The sequence below is a fragment of the Suricata suricatta genome, chromosome 5, assembly GCF_006229205.1.
Source record: "Suricata suricatta isolate VVHF042 chromosome 5, meerkat_22Aug2017_6uvM2_HiC, whole genome shotgun sequence".
NCBI classification, from domain to species: Eukaryota; Metazoa; Chordata; class Mammalia; order Carnivora; family Herpestidae; genus Suricata; species Suricata suricatta.
Window position 1 is genome coordinate 138,710,392 of NC_043704.1, and position 16,953 is coordinate 138,727,344.

The 16,953-nt window shown below is 35.2% G+C and overlaps 1 protein-coding gene across 1 annotated transcript in view; it reads right to left on the minus strand.

Moving 5' to 3' along the window:
* The window catches only part of TOP2B (DNA topoisomerase II beta), a 55,307-nt gene that overhangs the window by 29,437 nt on the left and 8,917 nt on the right, over window positions 1–16,953 (minus strand). Inside the window, exons 5-16 of the mRNA XM_029938774.1 lie at window positions 16,525–16,670; window positions 15,559–15,656; window positions 14,236–14,448; window positions 11,097–11,270; window positions 9,339–9,440; window positions 9,118–9,255; window positions 7,100–7,238; window positions 6,652–6,809; window positions 6,012–6,137; window positions 2,431–2,541; window positions 2,245–2,350; window positions 672–781 (exon numbers count right to left, since the gene is read on the minus strand). Of these exons, the coding sequence (XP_029794634.1) occupies window positions 672–781; window positions 2,245–2,350; window positions 2,431–2,541; window positions 6,012–6,137; window positions 6,652–6,809; window positions 7,100–7,238; window positions 9,118–9,255; window positions 9,339–9,440; window positions 11,097–11,270; window positions 14,236–14,448; window positions 15,559–15,656; window positions 16,525–16,670 (1,621 nt within the window). The remainder of the gene's footprint in view (window positions 1–671; window positions 782–2,244; window positions 2,351–2,430; window positions 2,542–6,011; window positions 6,138–6,651; window positions 6,810–7,099; window positions 7,239–9,117; window positions 9,256–9,338; window positions 9,441–11,096; window positions 11,271–14,235; window positions 14,449–15,558; window positions 15,657–16,524; window positions 16,671–16,953) is intronic.

Consider the following 16,953-nt stretch of genomic DNA (forward strand, 5'->3'; position numbering starts at 1 on the left):
GAGCACATGTACCCCAATGTTCATAGCAGCAATGTCAATAATAGCCAAAACATGGAAAACACCTAAAGGCCCATCACCTGATGAGTAGATCAAGAAGATGTGGTATATGTACACAATGGAGTACTACATGGCAATGAGAAAGAATGAAATCTGGCCATTTGTAGGAAAGTGGATGGACCTGGAGGGTGTCATGCTATGTGAAATAAGTCAGTCAAAGAAGGACAGAAACCTTATGTTTGCACTCATAGGTCTAACAGGAAAACAGGAGAAACCTAATGGAGTACCAGGGGGAGGGGAAGAGGGAAAGAGAGTTGGGGAGAGAGGAACGCAAAACTTGAGAAAGACTACTGAATGCTGAATGCTGAAAATGAACTGAGAGTTGAAGGGGAGGGGGGAAAAGAGGTGGTGGTGATGGTGGAGGGCACTTATGGGGAAGAGCACTGGGTGTTGTATGTAAACCAATTTGACAATAAACTATTAAAAAAAAATAAAGAACAGTGAAAGCACAGCATAATTTGTGTGTGAGACTGGGGTGAACAAACCCTAAGATTAACTAGTTTGGGCATTAGAGTTCAAAAGAGATTTAACACAGAAAACCAAGACTAGAAAGAAAGGTATGGCAGGTAGGGGGATGGATATCAGGAAAAAAAAGTTTTAATTAACTTGATTACCAAGGTAATGGCAGCATCATCTTCAGGGCCAGCATATCTAAACAAGATACGGTGCCTTTCCATATCAGCAAAATATTCCTTTGCTTCTTTAGCTGTACTGGTACCCAACCCTGCACGATTTAAAAAACAACGCTGAAAATAATCCAGCCTGAACAACAAATACTATGTGATCTAACTTATAGTAGAATCCAAAAAAGTTGAACTCATAGAAAGAGAATAAAATGGTAGTTCCCAAGGGCTGGGCAGAGGGGCATATGGGGAAAGTTCCATCAAAGAATACAAACATTCAGTTACAAGGTGAATAAATTCTGAGGATTTAATGTATAGCATGATGCCTCTACTTAATACTACTATATTGTATACTTGAAAATTACTGAGAGAGTAGATCTTAAATGTTCCCTCTATAAACAGAAAAAAATTGGGGCAACTGGGTGGCTCAGTCGGTTAAGCGGCCGACTTCAGCTCAGGTCATGATCTCACAGTTTGTGGTTTCAAGCCCCACATCAGACTCTGTGCTAACAGCTTAGAGCCTGGAGCCTGCTTCTGATTCTGTCTCCCCCTCTCTCTGACCATCCCCCGCTCATGCTCTGTGTGTGTGTGTGTCTCTCTCTCTCTCTCAAAAAGTAAATAAACATAAAAAAAAAACTATGGTAATCATTTTACAATATATATATATCAATCACCATGTTGTACATTTTAAAATGTATAATTTTGTCAATTATCTTCAAGAAAGCTAAAAAAAATTTACATGAAATATGAACATTAATTGCTGTATAAAACTATTAGATAAAAAGCTGATAGATCAAGCTGGCAACATCCATAGCAATGGGTCAATTTTAACATAGAAAAATCGGTTATTACGTGCCTCTTGACACGTCATTTATTAATGTTATTGTCACATAAATCTAATCCAAATCTATATCAAGCCTATGATTTAACTAGCAATTTATTTTAACACAAAATAAGGGACAAAAGCACATACTATATATTTAATAAAATTACAGTGACAATCAGCAAAATTCAGAATGTGGAAAATTATACAGGGCAAACAATCCAACTTTTGAACAAATAAACTAAAAGGGGAGAAAAATGAAAGAGAAACAATAAATTAAGAGTTAGATATATCAAACTAAATGCAATCTGTGGACCTTGACTGGATTCTAACAAAATAATTTTTTTAATAATTAGGAGAATTTTAACAACTGAGTAAATATGTAAGGTTATTAAAGAAAAGTATGATAATGAAATTATGGACATTTTTAAAACACTCTTTTAGATACATACTAAAGTATTATGGAAATAATATGACATCTGAAAGTTACTTCAAATTAACAGGGAGGTGAGAAGAGTTGTGATAAGCAGGATCGGGGATGAGACCGTGACTGTTAAAGTGCATGGGAAGCCCCATCATACCACTCTCTCTACTTCTACAAAGTTTTCCAAAACAATTGTTTAAAAATTAGCAACAGCTATTTTTGTAGTCTAACAAAAATTTTCAAATTATTTTATCATCTCAAAAATATCTTTATGTCAGTAGTAACATCACAAAACTTAAGTATTTTAAAATACAAACCTTTGTAGTACTTTATTTTCCAGGCTTTCTGGTTTTCTATATGTTTTTTCCATTCATCAAATTCAGGAATACTATAGAAGGAAAGTTCTTGCTTATTTTTGCTAGCCTTAAATTAATAAAAAAAACAATTAGTTTTCTGCTATTCTTTAAGACAACAGTATAAAAATAAATTAATGTAAATAGTACCTTTACAATAGGAGTAATGAACTCTTCAAGAAAACCATGCTTCAAAAGTGAGGGCCAATTGTGATGGATGAAATTAATAAGCAGGCCTTTTATGTGAGAACCATCTTGATCCTAAATAAATGTTAGTACAGAGTGCTATAATAATTTTATGAAATAAAATTACTTACATAACCAAAATTTTAAAAGTGTGAATGTATCACGGGCAAAATTCCAATCAAATTTTGGAACTGCATTCTATAAGACAGTAAAGATTACCCTTTACAAGATCACAGTAAATATTTCCTTAAAATTCAAATAATGAATACAGCTAGTGATAGACTAAATCTTCCTGTCATGACAAAACACACTATAATAATGAAGCTGAAAAGAGGGAAAGAAAAATACTGGATTACGAATGTAAACTTAGGGAACTCAGCAACTCCATAAAGAGTAATAACATTCACATCATAGCAGCTCCAGAAGAAGAGCGAGGAAATGGAACAAAGGATTTATTTGAACAAATTATAGATGAAAAAAGTTCCCTAATCTGGGGAAAGAAAAAGACAACCAAATCCAGAACGCAAAGAGAGACCTCCCATCAAAATCAACAAAAGCAGGCCAACACCAAGACACATCATAGTAAAATTTGTAAAATACAGAGATAAGAAAGAATCCTGAAATCAGCAAGGGAAAGGAAATCCCTCACCTACAAGGGAAGAAAAAATAAGGTTGGTTAGCAGCAGATCTCTCCACCAGAAACCTGGCAGGCCAGAAGGGAATGGCATAATACATTCAACGTGCTGAATGGGAAAAATATGCAGCCAAGAATACTTTATCCAGCAAGGCTGTCATTTAAATATGGAGAGATAGAGTCTCCTAAGCAAAAATTAGAGTTTGCGACTACTAAACCAACCCTGCAAGAAATATTAAAGGGGACTCTTTGAGTGGGAAAGAAAGACTAAAAAAAAACAAAGACTACAAAGGAACAGGGAAAATCTCAAACAAAGGCCTTCTTAGGTAATACAACAGCACTAAATTCATACTGATCGATAATCACCCTGAATGTAAACAGACTAAATGCTCTAATAAAAAAAAAAAAAAAGGAAGACCCATCTATATGCTACCTATAAGAGACTCATTTTGGAACCAAGACACTTCCAGACTGAAAGTGAGCAGATGGAGAACCATTTATCATGCTAATTAACATGAAAAGAAAGCCGGAGTAGCCATACTTATATCAGACAAGCTAGATTTTAAACCAAAGACTGTTACAAGAGATGGAAAAGGGCACTATATCATAATAAAGGGGTCTATCCAATAAGAAGATCTAACAATTGTAAATATTTATACCCCCAACTTGGAAGCACCCCAATATATAAATCAATTAATAACCAACATAAACTCATTGACAATACAATAATAGAGGATGTAAACCCCCTACCTTCAGCAATGGACAGATCATCTAAGCAGAAAATCAACAAGGAAACAATGGCTTTTAATAACACACTAGACTTGATGGACATAACAGATATATTCAGAACATGTCATCCTAAAGCAACAGAATATACATTCTTATCGAGTGCACACGTAACATTCTCCAGAACAGATCACACACTAGGTAATAAATCAGGTCTCAACAAGTACAAAAAGATTGAGATCATACCATGATTATTTTCAGACCACAATGCTATGAAATTTGAAGTCAACCACAAGAAAATATTGGAAAGACCACAAATACATAGAGGTTAAAGAACATCCTATTAAAACATGAATGGATTAACCAGAACATTAAAGAATAAAAGAACACACGGAAACAAATGAAAATGAAAACACAATAGCGTTTACAATGCAGCAAAACCAGTCAGAAGAAGGAGATATATAGCAATACAAACCTAACTCAAGAAGCAAGAAAAGTCTCAAATATGCAAACTAACCACACACCTAAAAGAGCTAGAAAAGGGAAAGCAAGTAAAGCCTAAAGCCAGCAGAAGGGAAATAATAAAGATTAGAGTAGGAATAAATGACATAGAAACAAACAAGACACATGAAAAGATGCTCAACCTTACTAATCATCAGGGAAATACAAATCAAGACCACAATGAGATACCACCTCACACCTGTCATAACAACTAAAATTAACAGCACAGGAAACAACAGATGTTGGTGAAGACACAGAGAAAGGGGGGACCCTCTTACACTGTTGGTGGGAATGCAAACTGGTGCAGCCACTCTGGAAAACAGTATGGAGGTTCCTCAACAAGTTAAAAATAGAACTAGCCAAAAACCCAGCAATTGTACTACTAGGTATTTACCCAAAGGATATAAAAATAGTGATATGAAGAGGAACATGCATCCTGATGTTTACAGCAGCATTATCAACAATAGCCAGTTATGGAAAGAGGCCAAATGTCCATCATCTAATGAATGGATAAAGAAGATGTGGTGTACACGTACACACACACACACACACACACACACACACACACACACACACAATGGAATATTACTCAGCCATCCAAAAGAATGGAATCTTGCCATTTGCTACAACATGAATGAAGCTAGAGTGCATTATCCTAAGTGAAATAAGTCAGTCAGAGAAAGAGTAATACAGTATGATTTCACTCATGTGGAATATAAGAAACAAAACATAAACATAGTGGAAGAGAAAAAACAGAGAGAGGAAGGCAAACCATCAGAAATTCTTAACTGTAGAAAACAGACTGAAGGCTGCTGGAGGGCAGGGAGATGGGGGGATGAGCCAAATGGGTGATGGGCATTAAGGAGGGTATCTATTGGGATGAGCACTGGGTGTCATATGTAAGTGATTAATCACTAAACTCTACCTCTGAAATCAACACTATAATATATGTTAACTAACTAGAATTTAAATAAAATCTTGAAAGAAAATTATCGTATGAATTAATCTTTCTTGCTTATAAATTTCACCATTTCCTTTCAACTATTAGGTAGGCTTCAACCCCATACTACATAGTATAATACTACAATGTGTTCTCACACTTATTGAATTTAAAAACATTTTTAAAATAACCAAAAATGCCAGTTCCCCAATGAATCAGATAATGTAAAATGTGCTTCACACAAATTAAATGTTTTCTACCCCACCTTTGACATACAATCATTTTCACTTTTTCTTTCTTAAAGCAAGTCTCAGGAAACAAATATCAAAAAAGCACTCTGAAATAGATGTAAGTTTTATTATTTTTTGTTTTTTTTAATAGTTTATTGTCAAATTGGTTTCCATACAACACCCAGTGCTCTTACCCACAAGTGCCCTCCTCCATCACCACCACCTCTTCCCCCCTCCCCCTTCCCCTTCAACCCCTCAGTTCGATTCTCAGTACTCAATAGTCTCTCAAGTTTTGCATCCCTCTCTCTCTCCCCAGCTCTCTTTCCTTCTTCCCCTCCCCCTGGTCCTCCATTAGGTTTCTCCTGTTCTCCTGCTAGACCTATGAGTGCAAACATATGGTATCTGTCCTTCTCTGCCTGACTTATTTCGCTTAGCATGACACCCTCCAGGTCCATTCACTTTCCTACAAATGGCAAGATGTAAGTTTTAAATATGTGGCAACCTTTAAACCAACCTGATCAGTCATAATCATGATCTTTCCATAACGTAAAGTTTTCAGAGATTCTGCATCATCATAACTTTTCTTGTATTGCAGACCAACTATTTTGATAATATTGTTTATTTCTGCATTTTCCATGATCTGTGCCAAAAGAAAAAAAAAATTCAGAGTATGTTAAAAGTGTTGAGGGGTGCCTAGCTGGCTCAGTCACTAGAGCATGTGTGACTCTTTTTTTATTTTTTAGTATTTTTAATTTTTTTTAATGTTTTATTTATTTTTGAGAAAGAGAGACAGTGTGAGCAGGGGAGGGTCAGAGAGAGAGGGAAACACAGAATCCAAAGCAGGCTCCAGGCTCTGAGGTGGCAGAACAGAGCCCAACGCGAGGCTTGAACCCACAAACCGTGAGATCATGACTGGAGCTGAAGCCGGATGCTCAACCAACTGAGCCACCCAGGTGCCCATGAGCATTATGACTCTTGATCTTGGGGTTGGAAGTTTGGGCCCTGAGTGGTTGTAGAGATTACTTAAAAATAAAAAAATTTTTTTTAATGTTGAAGTATATAAAAAGTGAGTCTGAATTTACATTAAAAAATTCAATAATTTTAATAAAGTAATAAAATATCATAATATGCAAGCACAAGAGAGAAAGAGATACCTGTTTATGTGAAGCTTCTCGGACGTTAAGAATTTTTCCCCTGAGTGGAAAGACTCCGTATCTGTCTCGCCCAATCACACCTAATCCAGACACGGCCAGCGATTTGGCAGAGTCTCCCTCTGTTAGTATCAATGTACACTCCAGGGAATGTTTGCCACCTGAGAGGTATTAAAAATGATATATACTCCAAATTCCTCAATTTTACCAATGAGAAAGAAGAAGTCAGAAAAAGTAATAACCATAGTGATGACAGTAAGACTGTAAGAATAAATTAAATTCCTATTCTGAGGAAATTGGTAATATGTGATGCATGTGACGATTCTAATGAAGTAAAATTATATTCTGAACAGGAAATCATATAGTCTAACTACATGTGGAAAATGAATATTTTCTACAACTGGATAAATAAAAATTTAAATCAAAATCTTAAAACAAATCTGAACCTTACCAGCATCATTAGCATCATCCAGTTTGGGAATACCTTTGATTTTACTATACTTTACTGACGAACACTTCTTGTTCAGCTGAGTCTGAGCCTTAAATTTCACCCAGTTCAAAATACTTTCTACAATGCCACAGTTAGAGGCCTAAAAACAAAGAACAAGCCAGAAGTTCATACATTTAGCTAAAATTAATGTAACATTTAAAATCTGTGCGGTTATATGGCCAAACAATAATGGTGATGATAATTATGATACATGCTAGATAATTATGATACATGCTAGTAAATTTTACTTTAACTCAGTAAAGCAAACTCAGGCAGCCATACACAATAGCTTATTACACAGAAGTATAAACATGAATAAAGGGCAACTTTCCTAAATATGTAAAAAAAAACACTCTATTATAATAAACCAAATGAAAAACACACATCACTTTTGTGATATTAATTTTGTTAAATTAACAGGTAAAACCTGATCCACCATAAATCTAGTGGCTGGGAAATTCTAGACACTGGTATCTTTTTTTATGTTTTATTTATATTTGAGAAAAGAGCGTGAGCAGGGGAGGGTCAGAGAGAGAGGGAGACACAGATTCGGAAGACAGGCTCCAGTCTCTGAGCTAGCTGTCAGCACAGAGCCTGACACGGGGCTCGAACCCACAAACCACGGTATCATGACCTGAGCAGAAGCCAGATGCTCAACCAACTGAGCCACCTTTAAGTGGCACCCAGGCACCCCTGACATTTCTTATATCCTTCAAAAATATAAATCTTGAGTTCACTATGACAAAAACTATTAATACAAAAGAAATATTAGGATGATTTCAAGAACTTGAGAATAGTCCTCATTCTTAAAAATTTTTGCAATGAGGACTCTAACATTATATATTGCATGTCACCATGCAGTGAGTCAACATGTGACAAGATATTAATGTAAAAAGAAAAAAGTGAAGAACTTCTGAGTTGGAGCTATTTATTTTTTCATTACCCTGAAAAGTTTGTTTCAGGTGTATGAAATACCTTTCTGGAATGTTTGAGAGATAAAAAGAGGTGGACTATGTTGCCAAATTTAACTTAATCCTCTCAAAATGAAAAAGTATAAAATCTAAAATCGTATCACTTCAAAATGAATGTTTTAAGGGCAGAAATTTGCAGAAGCAATTAATGCAGGGTCCTTCATATACAGAATTCATTATTAGATCCAAAAGTACTATTTCAATAGACTTTATGCTAGAACCCAAAAAACAACTTTTGTTTTTGTTTGTGAGAGCCTACCTTTGAATTTCCAATACCAGAATATGAAAAATAAGTTATTTCTATGGCAACTACATGGCACTCTTTCACCAAACTTCAAAGAGGAGGGGCTGTGATTTATTCATCTTTACATTCCCAATGCAAATATATTTAAAGGTACTTCACACATGCTTCTTTAATATATGTTTACTGATAGTACTGCAGAACAAGGGAAGTGAAGTAGATCTTGCTGATATACAACAGATTTTGAGAAATTATTAATAGCTACAAGGCTCAGTTAAAAATCTAAGATTATTTGTACTCTCACCTAGTTTCAGAAAGGTTAAAGCAGTCTAAATAAATACGTGCAAAGTAAAATGAAATCATAAAATATGCAGAATATGATGAATTTTATATTATGCATGGGTTACCACAATTTTAAAAAAACTATATAAAGGTAAAAATCAGTTGATGAAGTTGTAAGGAGTAGAAAAGATGAAAGCAGGAGTCTAATAAGGACCTATCTACATTTGTTAGAAGACAATCTGGCTACATAATGACCAATAAAAAGCTAAAACACAACTAGTTGCAGGATTCCCTAATTTTATTCTTGGCAAAACAATCCACTATTTTATAAAATAAAATCTATCCTTAGTAGTTTTCAGAATTAAGCCATTAGTTCACAGTATAAGGGCCTATACCCACAGTTACTGTAAGAGATAAACCAATCACAAATAGAATAATTTAATCAACTCTCAAAACCACTGAGAAATAATACAAATTTTACTCACGGCTTTAAAAAACTTTTCTGACAGCTGGCATTTGGACCCAAAACTTTTGGGCTGCAGAGTCATGTTTTCCTTAGTCTGGGAATCAAAAGTTGGATTTTCGATAAGGCAATTAATAAAAACCCATATATGGTTTTTCACCTGTTGGAAACATACCCAAAAAAGGTGAACATCAGAACTGATATTATTTAATAATTCAACAGAATATACAAAGCATTACTTACTTGAAATGGTTTTACTGATACACCAGCTTTGTTCTTTTTCTTAACTACTTCAATCAGTTTACCAACAACTTGATCTACTACATAATCCACATGACGTCCACCCTAAAAAGAAACAAAAAAACAGAATTCAAAATCATCTATAGTCAGGGTAGCAAAATATTTACATATTCATTTTTTCCTCAAATGAGCATTTAATCTTCACAACTTTGTGGAGTCAGTATTACAAACCCAATTATGCAGAGGCATAGTGTGAATCTCAGAATAACAGAGTTGCGATTTAAAAGATAGGTATTTTTGGTTATAGGGCCAATTAGACAACTGCATTAAACTATACACAAAGTAAAAACAATTGAATAAAAAAACATGGAAGTGAGAATGAATACTGGGCATGACAGTGGTAACAGCACTCACAAGATTTAACCTTAGAGACTGTGGCAGCCATGGTCAGTTGTCTATCCAATGTCTGTCTATTCCACCCTTTATTGAAAAACCTTGTTTGTTTTTACCTGGCAACATGCCCAATTGAAAATATTAACCAATCTAGGGGCACCAATCAGCTAAGTGTCCAACTTCAGCTCAGGTAATGATCTCACAGTTCATGGGTTTAAGCCCCGTGTCAGGCTCTGTGCTGGCATCTCAGAGCATGGAGCCTGCTTCGGATTCTGTGTCTCCCTCTCTCTCTGCCCCTCCCCTGCTCTCGCTTACTTCTTTGCATGCTCGCTCTCTCTCTCTCTCTCTCAGAAATGAATATTTAAAAATTTTTTTAAATATATGTTATCCAATCTAGACTCCTTTGCAGCTAGTGGTAGCCACTTGACCCAGTTCTAGTCAGATGTTCATGAGGTTTACCAGATGGGATTTCCAAGAAAACTGTATTCCTCATAGAAAGGGAGAGATTTAGTTGGTATATGCATTTGCCCAGCCCCTTTCTCTCTCCCTACAACTTGGAACTGAGGCATCTTAAAGGCATGAGAAGGAAAGCCACATGCTAAGAACGCCAGAGAAGAAAGTCAGGAAGAGCCTGGTCCCTGATGATACTGTGGAGTCACAGTACCAAACTAAGACTGACTACTCCCAGTCCCCAGTCGTAAGAGGAAAACTAAAACCTCTACATCTTTATGCCACTGTATATTAGGTTTCTATTACACGGGACAAATGCAACCATAACTAATGCAGAATTTGTTGACTTGAGAAAGTGATGCTAGATTATAAAAAACACTAAATATTTTTTAAAAAGTTAAAACTTGGACAAGAATGACATGATCAAATCACTGCTTAGATTTTTCTAGGATACATGGTGTATTGCCTAAGACTTTACTATGATCGATGAACAAACGCTGTTAGACGAGAACAATAACATTTGCTTATGAAATCCAAAAGCCTACAGAAGACAGTTCAAACTCCTTAGACTGTCATATAACACGGTCCACAAGCTGATCCCAAAACAGGTTCCTCGCCTATTTTTCTTTTACATTCTAAACTAGGAACACAGAATAAGGAAAGTGTTAACATTCTAAATTCATAAAATATAAATATATTCAACCATAAATACTAAAATATAAACTTAATGCTCAGTAGATGTTTAAATAAATTATAAGACAGTTATTTTCATAGAAAATAAGCTTTCATTTTCGTAAGTCAACTCGGATTTCCCAAAAGCAGATTCGTGGTTGTTTGTTATTGTTGTTGTTTATTTTGCTGTTTTTAATGAAGCACTATTCAACCACTGGCTTGGCAACAAAGCACTCACATACTTACTTTTGTGGTTGCAATACTATTTACAAAGCTGATTTGCTGGAATCCCTTTTCACTCAATGTGAGACAAACATCCCATCTTTCATTTGCAAGTTCATGAATAACTTTCAGGGCCACTCCAGTTTCATCCAACTTGTCTTTCACATAAAGATCTACATAACTGCGAAATCCATTTACCTATTAATTTGAAAACCAAAACCAATAAACAATCTTATATTGACAGCTCAACTAGATGAATGCCATACCTTTATTTCCCCCCATTCACAACAGCTCTTACTCCTCAGACCCAAACCTTCATGACATCCTTGACTGCTGCCCTTTAAAAAGGAATTCATTTCCACATGTACTTGATAAAGAGAAGTTAGAAAGGAACAGCTGAACAAGTAAATTATTATAAAATCTTTCAAAAGTTTAAGTTTTAAAATGACAAAGTAGACTTCCAGTCTGAGTGGTTTTTTTTTTAATGTTTGTTTACTTTTGACAAAAAAACAGATCATGAGCAGGGGAGGGGCAGAGAGAGAGAGAGAGACACAGAATCTGAAGCAGGCTCCAGGTTCTGGGCTGTCAGCACAGAGCCTGATGTGGGACTCAAACCCGTGAATGGTAAGATCAACACCTGAGCTGAAGTCGGATGCTCGACTGAGCCACCCAGGCACCCCTAGTTTGAGTTTAGACATATAGAAGACTTAAAAAAAAATTTTTTTAATGGGGCACCTGGGGGCTCAGTTGGTTAAGCATCTGACTCTTGATCTCGGGTCAGGTCATTAGCTCACATCACGATCTCAAGGTTTCTGAGATCAAGCCCCTCATTGGGTTCTGCACCAATAACACCAAGCCTGCCTGTGATTCTCTCTCTGCCCCTCCCCTGCTTGCTCATGCCCTCTCTCTCACATACAAAATAAAAATAAATTAAAAAAAAACTCTTCAAAAAACAAGAAATTTCTGTCCTTACAAGAAAACAGGTCAGATAAGACATAGATTTTTCAAGAACTGTCAAAAAATTGAATTCAGACAGCTGACCATCCTGAGTCTGAAGAGAAATAGGTGTCTATAGGAGACACAGAATACTAACCAATTTGCTTAAGTGAGGCAGAAGCTACCTAATGCCACAGAAACCAAAAGGAACAATAAACCAAAAATTTTGACAAATTGTTATAGGACAAATGTGGACAGTATGGGTGTGTGATGCATTTGAAGGATGTCATCATAAGGGGTTCCTACACTTACAGGTTCTTCCTCCAGAAACCCCAGCAGGTTCTCACAGGGAAGGTCAGAGAAAATTTAAAGAAAGTTCTCCACCATGATGCTACTGGTCAGATAAAGAGAATAGCAGCCACTGGAAATTCTACCCAGACTGTCTCCATATTTACCCCGGTCCTATCCACAGCGGGGGAAAAAACACTTTAATTTGGAGTGGGGGAAAGATACTGCTGGAGAGTATTAGGAAAATATTACCATGGCAGGAATTAAATAGTTCCACCCATCTCTTCCTCATCCCACCCCTATCTCATTTAAGGACAAAAAAAGAGGTTTCTTTTACAGAGCAGGGAGTCTGATGAATACTAAATGAGAATACTGGTGGTAACTTCCTGCAGCTATGGAAAGAAAATAAAGGGCAAAGGAAAAATCTCTACCTCTGGAGGAGGGGTAGAAACACTTGTGAAAGTGAACCCCCTAAGACACAGGCCCAGTGTGTACTCCAAAGTCTTGAGACCCCATCAGACATTAATATTCCACAATCTATGACATTAACAGGCCCCCAACACAGTAACTGTGGCTTTTAGCCAGAAGGGCTGTAAGAGACAGACCCTCCTTAAGGGGGCAGCTCCAAATAAGACCCAAAAACAAAAGACAAAAACAAGAAAAATTTTAAGTCTCTGGCACATAGCAACAAGAAACCTCAACACTAATGAAGTACAGCAACAATGAACTACAAACAGAACCCATTTCCTATACAGATTAAACATCAATCCTGATACTAAAACCTATTTACTCTGTGTCTACTATCCTATACAACATGGCTGATTTTCAATAGAAGCTCACAAGGCATGCAAGAAAAATCAGACTTTGCTTTGAAAAGACTAAGCAAACAAAACCAGCCTCAGATATGTCACAGATGTTTTAATCACATAGGGCATTTAAAATAACTATGATTAATATGTTAAAGGATCTAGTGGAAAAGGTAGACAATATACAACTTTAGCAGAGAAATGGAAGGTGTAAGAATCAAATGGAAATGCTAGGAATCAAATTCTACTTTCATATCAAAGTAGAAGATACAAAGAATGCCTTTGGCAGGCTCATCAACAGACTTGACATATGAAAGGAAAAGAATAGTGAGCTTGAAAATAGGGCAACAGAAATTAAACAAACTGAAACACAAAAATAAAATAGTGAATAAGTAGAGTACAACATCCAGGAGCTTAGGACAATACCAAACTGTAAACATACACGTAACTGGAATACCAGAAGGAATGAACAGCAAAGAAATATTTGAAGAAATAATAGCCAAAATCTTTTCAAAATTAGTGACAGACCCCAAACAACAGATCTAAGAAGTTCAGAAAACAGAATGAAAAAAATACATGATATCAAAAAAACAAAATGAAACCCCCCATATAAACACCTAAGCATATCATATTTAAGAGAGAGAGAGAGAGAGAGAGAGAGAGAGGGAGAGAGAGAATCTGTAAGTCAGCCAGAGGGGAAAATAAACACCTTACCAACAAAGGAGGAAGGATAAGACTACAGCTGACTTCTAATCAGAAACCATGCCAACAAGAAGACAACAGAATGACATTAAAAGAAAAATACTGTTAAACCCCTTATTCTATATCCAGTGAAATTCCTATCATTTGAAACTGAAGAAAAATGCTCTTTCAAACAGACTGAAAGAATTTATTGCCAGACCTACCTACAAGAAATTCGAGATCTCCGGGCAGAAGGAATACAATTAAGATCCAAAACTTAAATCTATACCAAGAAATAAGGAGCACTGGAAATGGAATAAATGAAGGTAAAATAGAACCATCTGTTATAGTTTGAATTGTTCTATAAGATGACTGAGGGCTTAAAGCAGTTAGATTTAACTATAAGCTGCCCACAAAATAACAAAGCATTTACTATTTTAGAAGACACTTACAGGCAATTTCTTTCCATTAAACATGACCTTGACCCCTTTGCATGAACCAGCCAAATCATAAGCTCTTCTGGTCATAAGGGCCACAATATCCTTGTCAAGTTTTTCCATCTTAAATTTTGACAGATCTGGTTGGAATGTTATGCATGTGTAATCTTCACCATCAAAATGCTTAATTTTGGCTTCAGAAGTTTTCATCATGTTATTCATCCAGGTCTTTAAAAGAAAAAATATTCAAATACTGCTATAATGCTTCTATATTTCATAATACATAAAGACTCAGCTCATGAAATATAATCATTGACCACATACATCCATTTCCCAGCTTCACAATAAACAAATCCTGGAAACTGATAATATTAGAGATGAAAAAAAAATTAAACACTACTACAATAGTCCCCCTTTCTCTATGTTCCAAGACCTGCAACTATGGATAGTACCCAATCCTATAGTATATACTGTGCTTTTTCCTATACGTACATACCCAAGATAAAATTTAACTTATAAATTAGGCACAGTAAGAAATTAATAGAATTATAATATACTGTAATAAAAGTTATAGGAATGTGTTCTTCTCTCTCAAAGTATCTTACTGTACTGTAGTCAACCTCCTTGCGATGAAAAATGCCTACATGAGATAAAGTGAGGTGAATGATGTAGGCACTGTGACCTAGTAGTAAGCTACTGCTGACATGTCAGGAGGAGGATCATCCGCTTCTGGGCCACAGTTTACTGTGGGTAACTAAAACCGTGGAAGGTAAAACCACAGAAAAGGGGAGTGGGGGGATGCCACTATATTAAAATAACCTCATGTTGAAAATAAGCAAAATGAACTGCACATTATACACTGTTAATAAAATATCTTTCAAATTCTTCAACATGACTATTTAGAATTTTACAAAAATAAGTATGATGGCTTTTCCTGACAAAATTATTTTAGCTATGTAAAATTTCTAATTATTCTCAAAAGCCTACTAGGGTAAAATAAGACAGAATTCTGAAATATGAATTTGATGAATCAATGAGGAATTTTTCAAATATGCTAAGTGGATGCATTTCAATTAATCTGTAAGGTTAAGGACACTTTCAGTAATGCTCAACTAGGTTAAAGGAAAAAGCACTATTGAATAAAGCACTTTGTTTTCAATGAACAGGAAAAAGATTTATGTAAAAACTTATGCATTCTTAAATCCTTTTAGTCTACTGATGTGCTTAATGCTTTGAAAAAAAGTTAAAAAGGCATCATTGCAATTTACCTAAGGTTCTATTATCTTATTAGCAAAGCAACAAAACACAGTTAAAAAAAAACACACATTTCTATCATACCTGCTTAAAACTATGTTTGTATTCTTTGCAAGCAGTTTCTACTGTAAACTTTGTACTGAAAATATTACAAAGTTTTGCACCATAACCATTGCGACCACCTGTAAGAACAATTAAAAGTGAAAGGTTTAATGAAAGAGATTTTAGGGAACTTGGTTAACTTATCTACCATAGAGCAGATCTGCTACAAAATAGTTCCACTTACTGCATTACCTTAATAATAAAAAATGGAATATTTCAGAGTATATTTAGATTTTTGTCATTTAGAGAAAAATACAATTAAGATTTAGAACATAAAATAATATAATTAACATGCATTTTGTAGATTCATTGCCTTCATCACAATTTCTAAAAAATTAAGCTTGCTATCTCATATAATCAAGTAACTTTGTATGAGTATGAAATATGAGCTATCAAAATTACTTCTCTATTACAAAAATTTAACCTACATCACTTCCTAAAGACTTGGTTTTGAAAACAAATAAAAACCATCAACCCACTTGAGCAATGGAAAAAAGTAGGAAAACATTTGGTTTTGATCAAAGCACTTTCAGTTCTATTTACAAAGCCTAGATTTGCAATCTCGACCCTCTTAAAAGAAAACCGTTTAGAAGTAATTTAACTGATACCAAAAGACGTGGTGCTTATGCAACGAGAAATTCACATATTCAGGAATCATATACATCTGACTTTCATTAGTACTCTAATTCAAAACTCAACTGCCAGCCAGGTTAGATTTCCAGGAGTTCTAGCAGGAGTCAATGTACTATCAGTTAAGATGTTAAAATGTCTGTCAGACATAATACTTACAGAGGATAGTCTTTTACAGACATTAATCCAAAAATAATTTTCTCACAATAAAACTACATAGGTTTCCTTTTCTGTAGTATTTAATATAGGAATAGTTAAGTTTTATGTTGATAGCATAAAAATTTCAATAAAAATTCTGATCAGCCATTTAGACTTTACCTGTTACTTTTTTCTCATCATCATCATAGTTACTGGATGTTAAAAGCTGTCCAAAAATTAATGCAGGGACATAAACTTTCTCTACTTTGTGTTCTACTACTGGAATGCCTTTCCCATTATTCCAAATGCTGATAATGTTGGATTCACTGTAAATAAACAAGCAGAATTTACAGCTTAAAATGGTTTAAAGATATATTAATTTCCATAAAAAATAAAGTACTCCAGAGTAAACTGAGTAATGGCAAGCAAAACTAAAGTCATTACTAATTGGAAGACACTCATCTTTCAAGAAAATACTTGCTGAGGACACACATTTCTGTCCTAGTCATAACTCAAATCAGGGCCACTAAGATCTGCAAGTAATATTGAAAAGTTTCTCAGGAAAAGAAACTTCTCAACCTCCCAGAAAATAGGAAAAGCAGTGAAGCT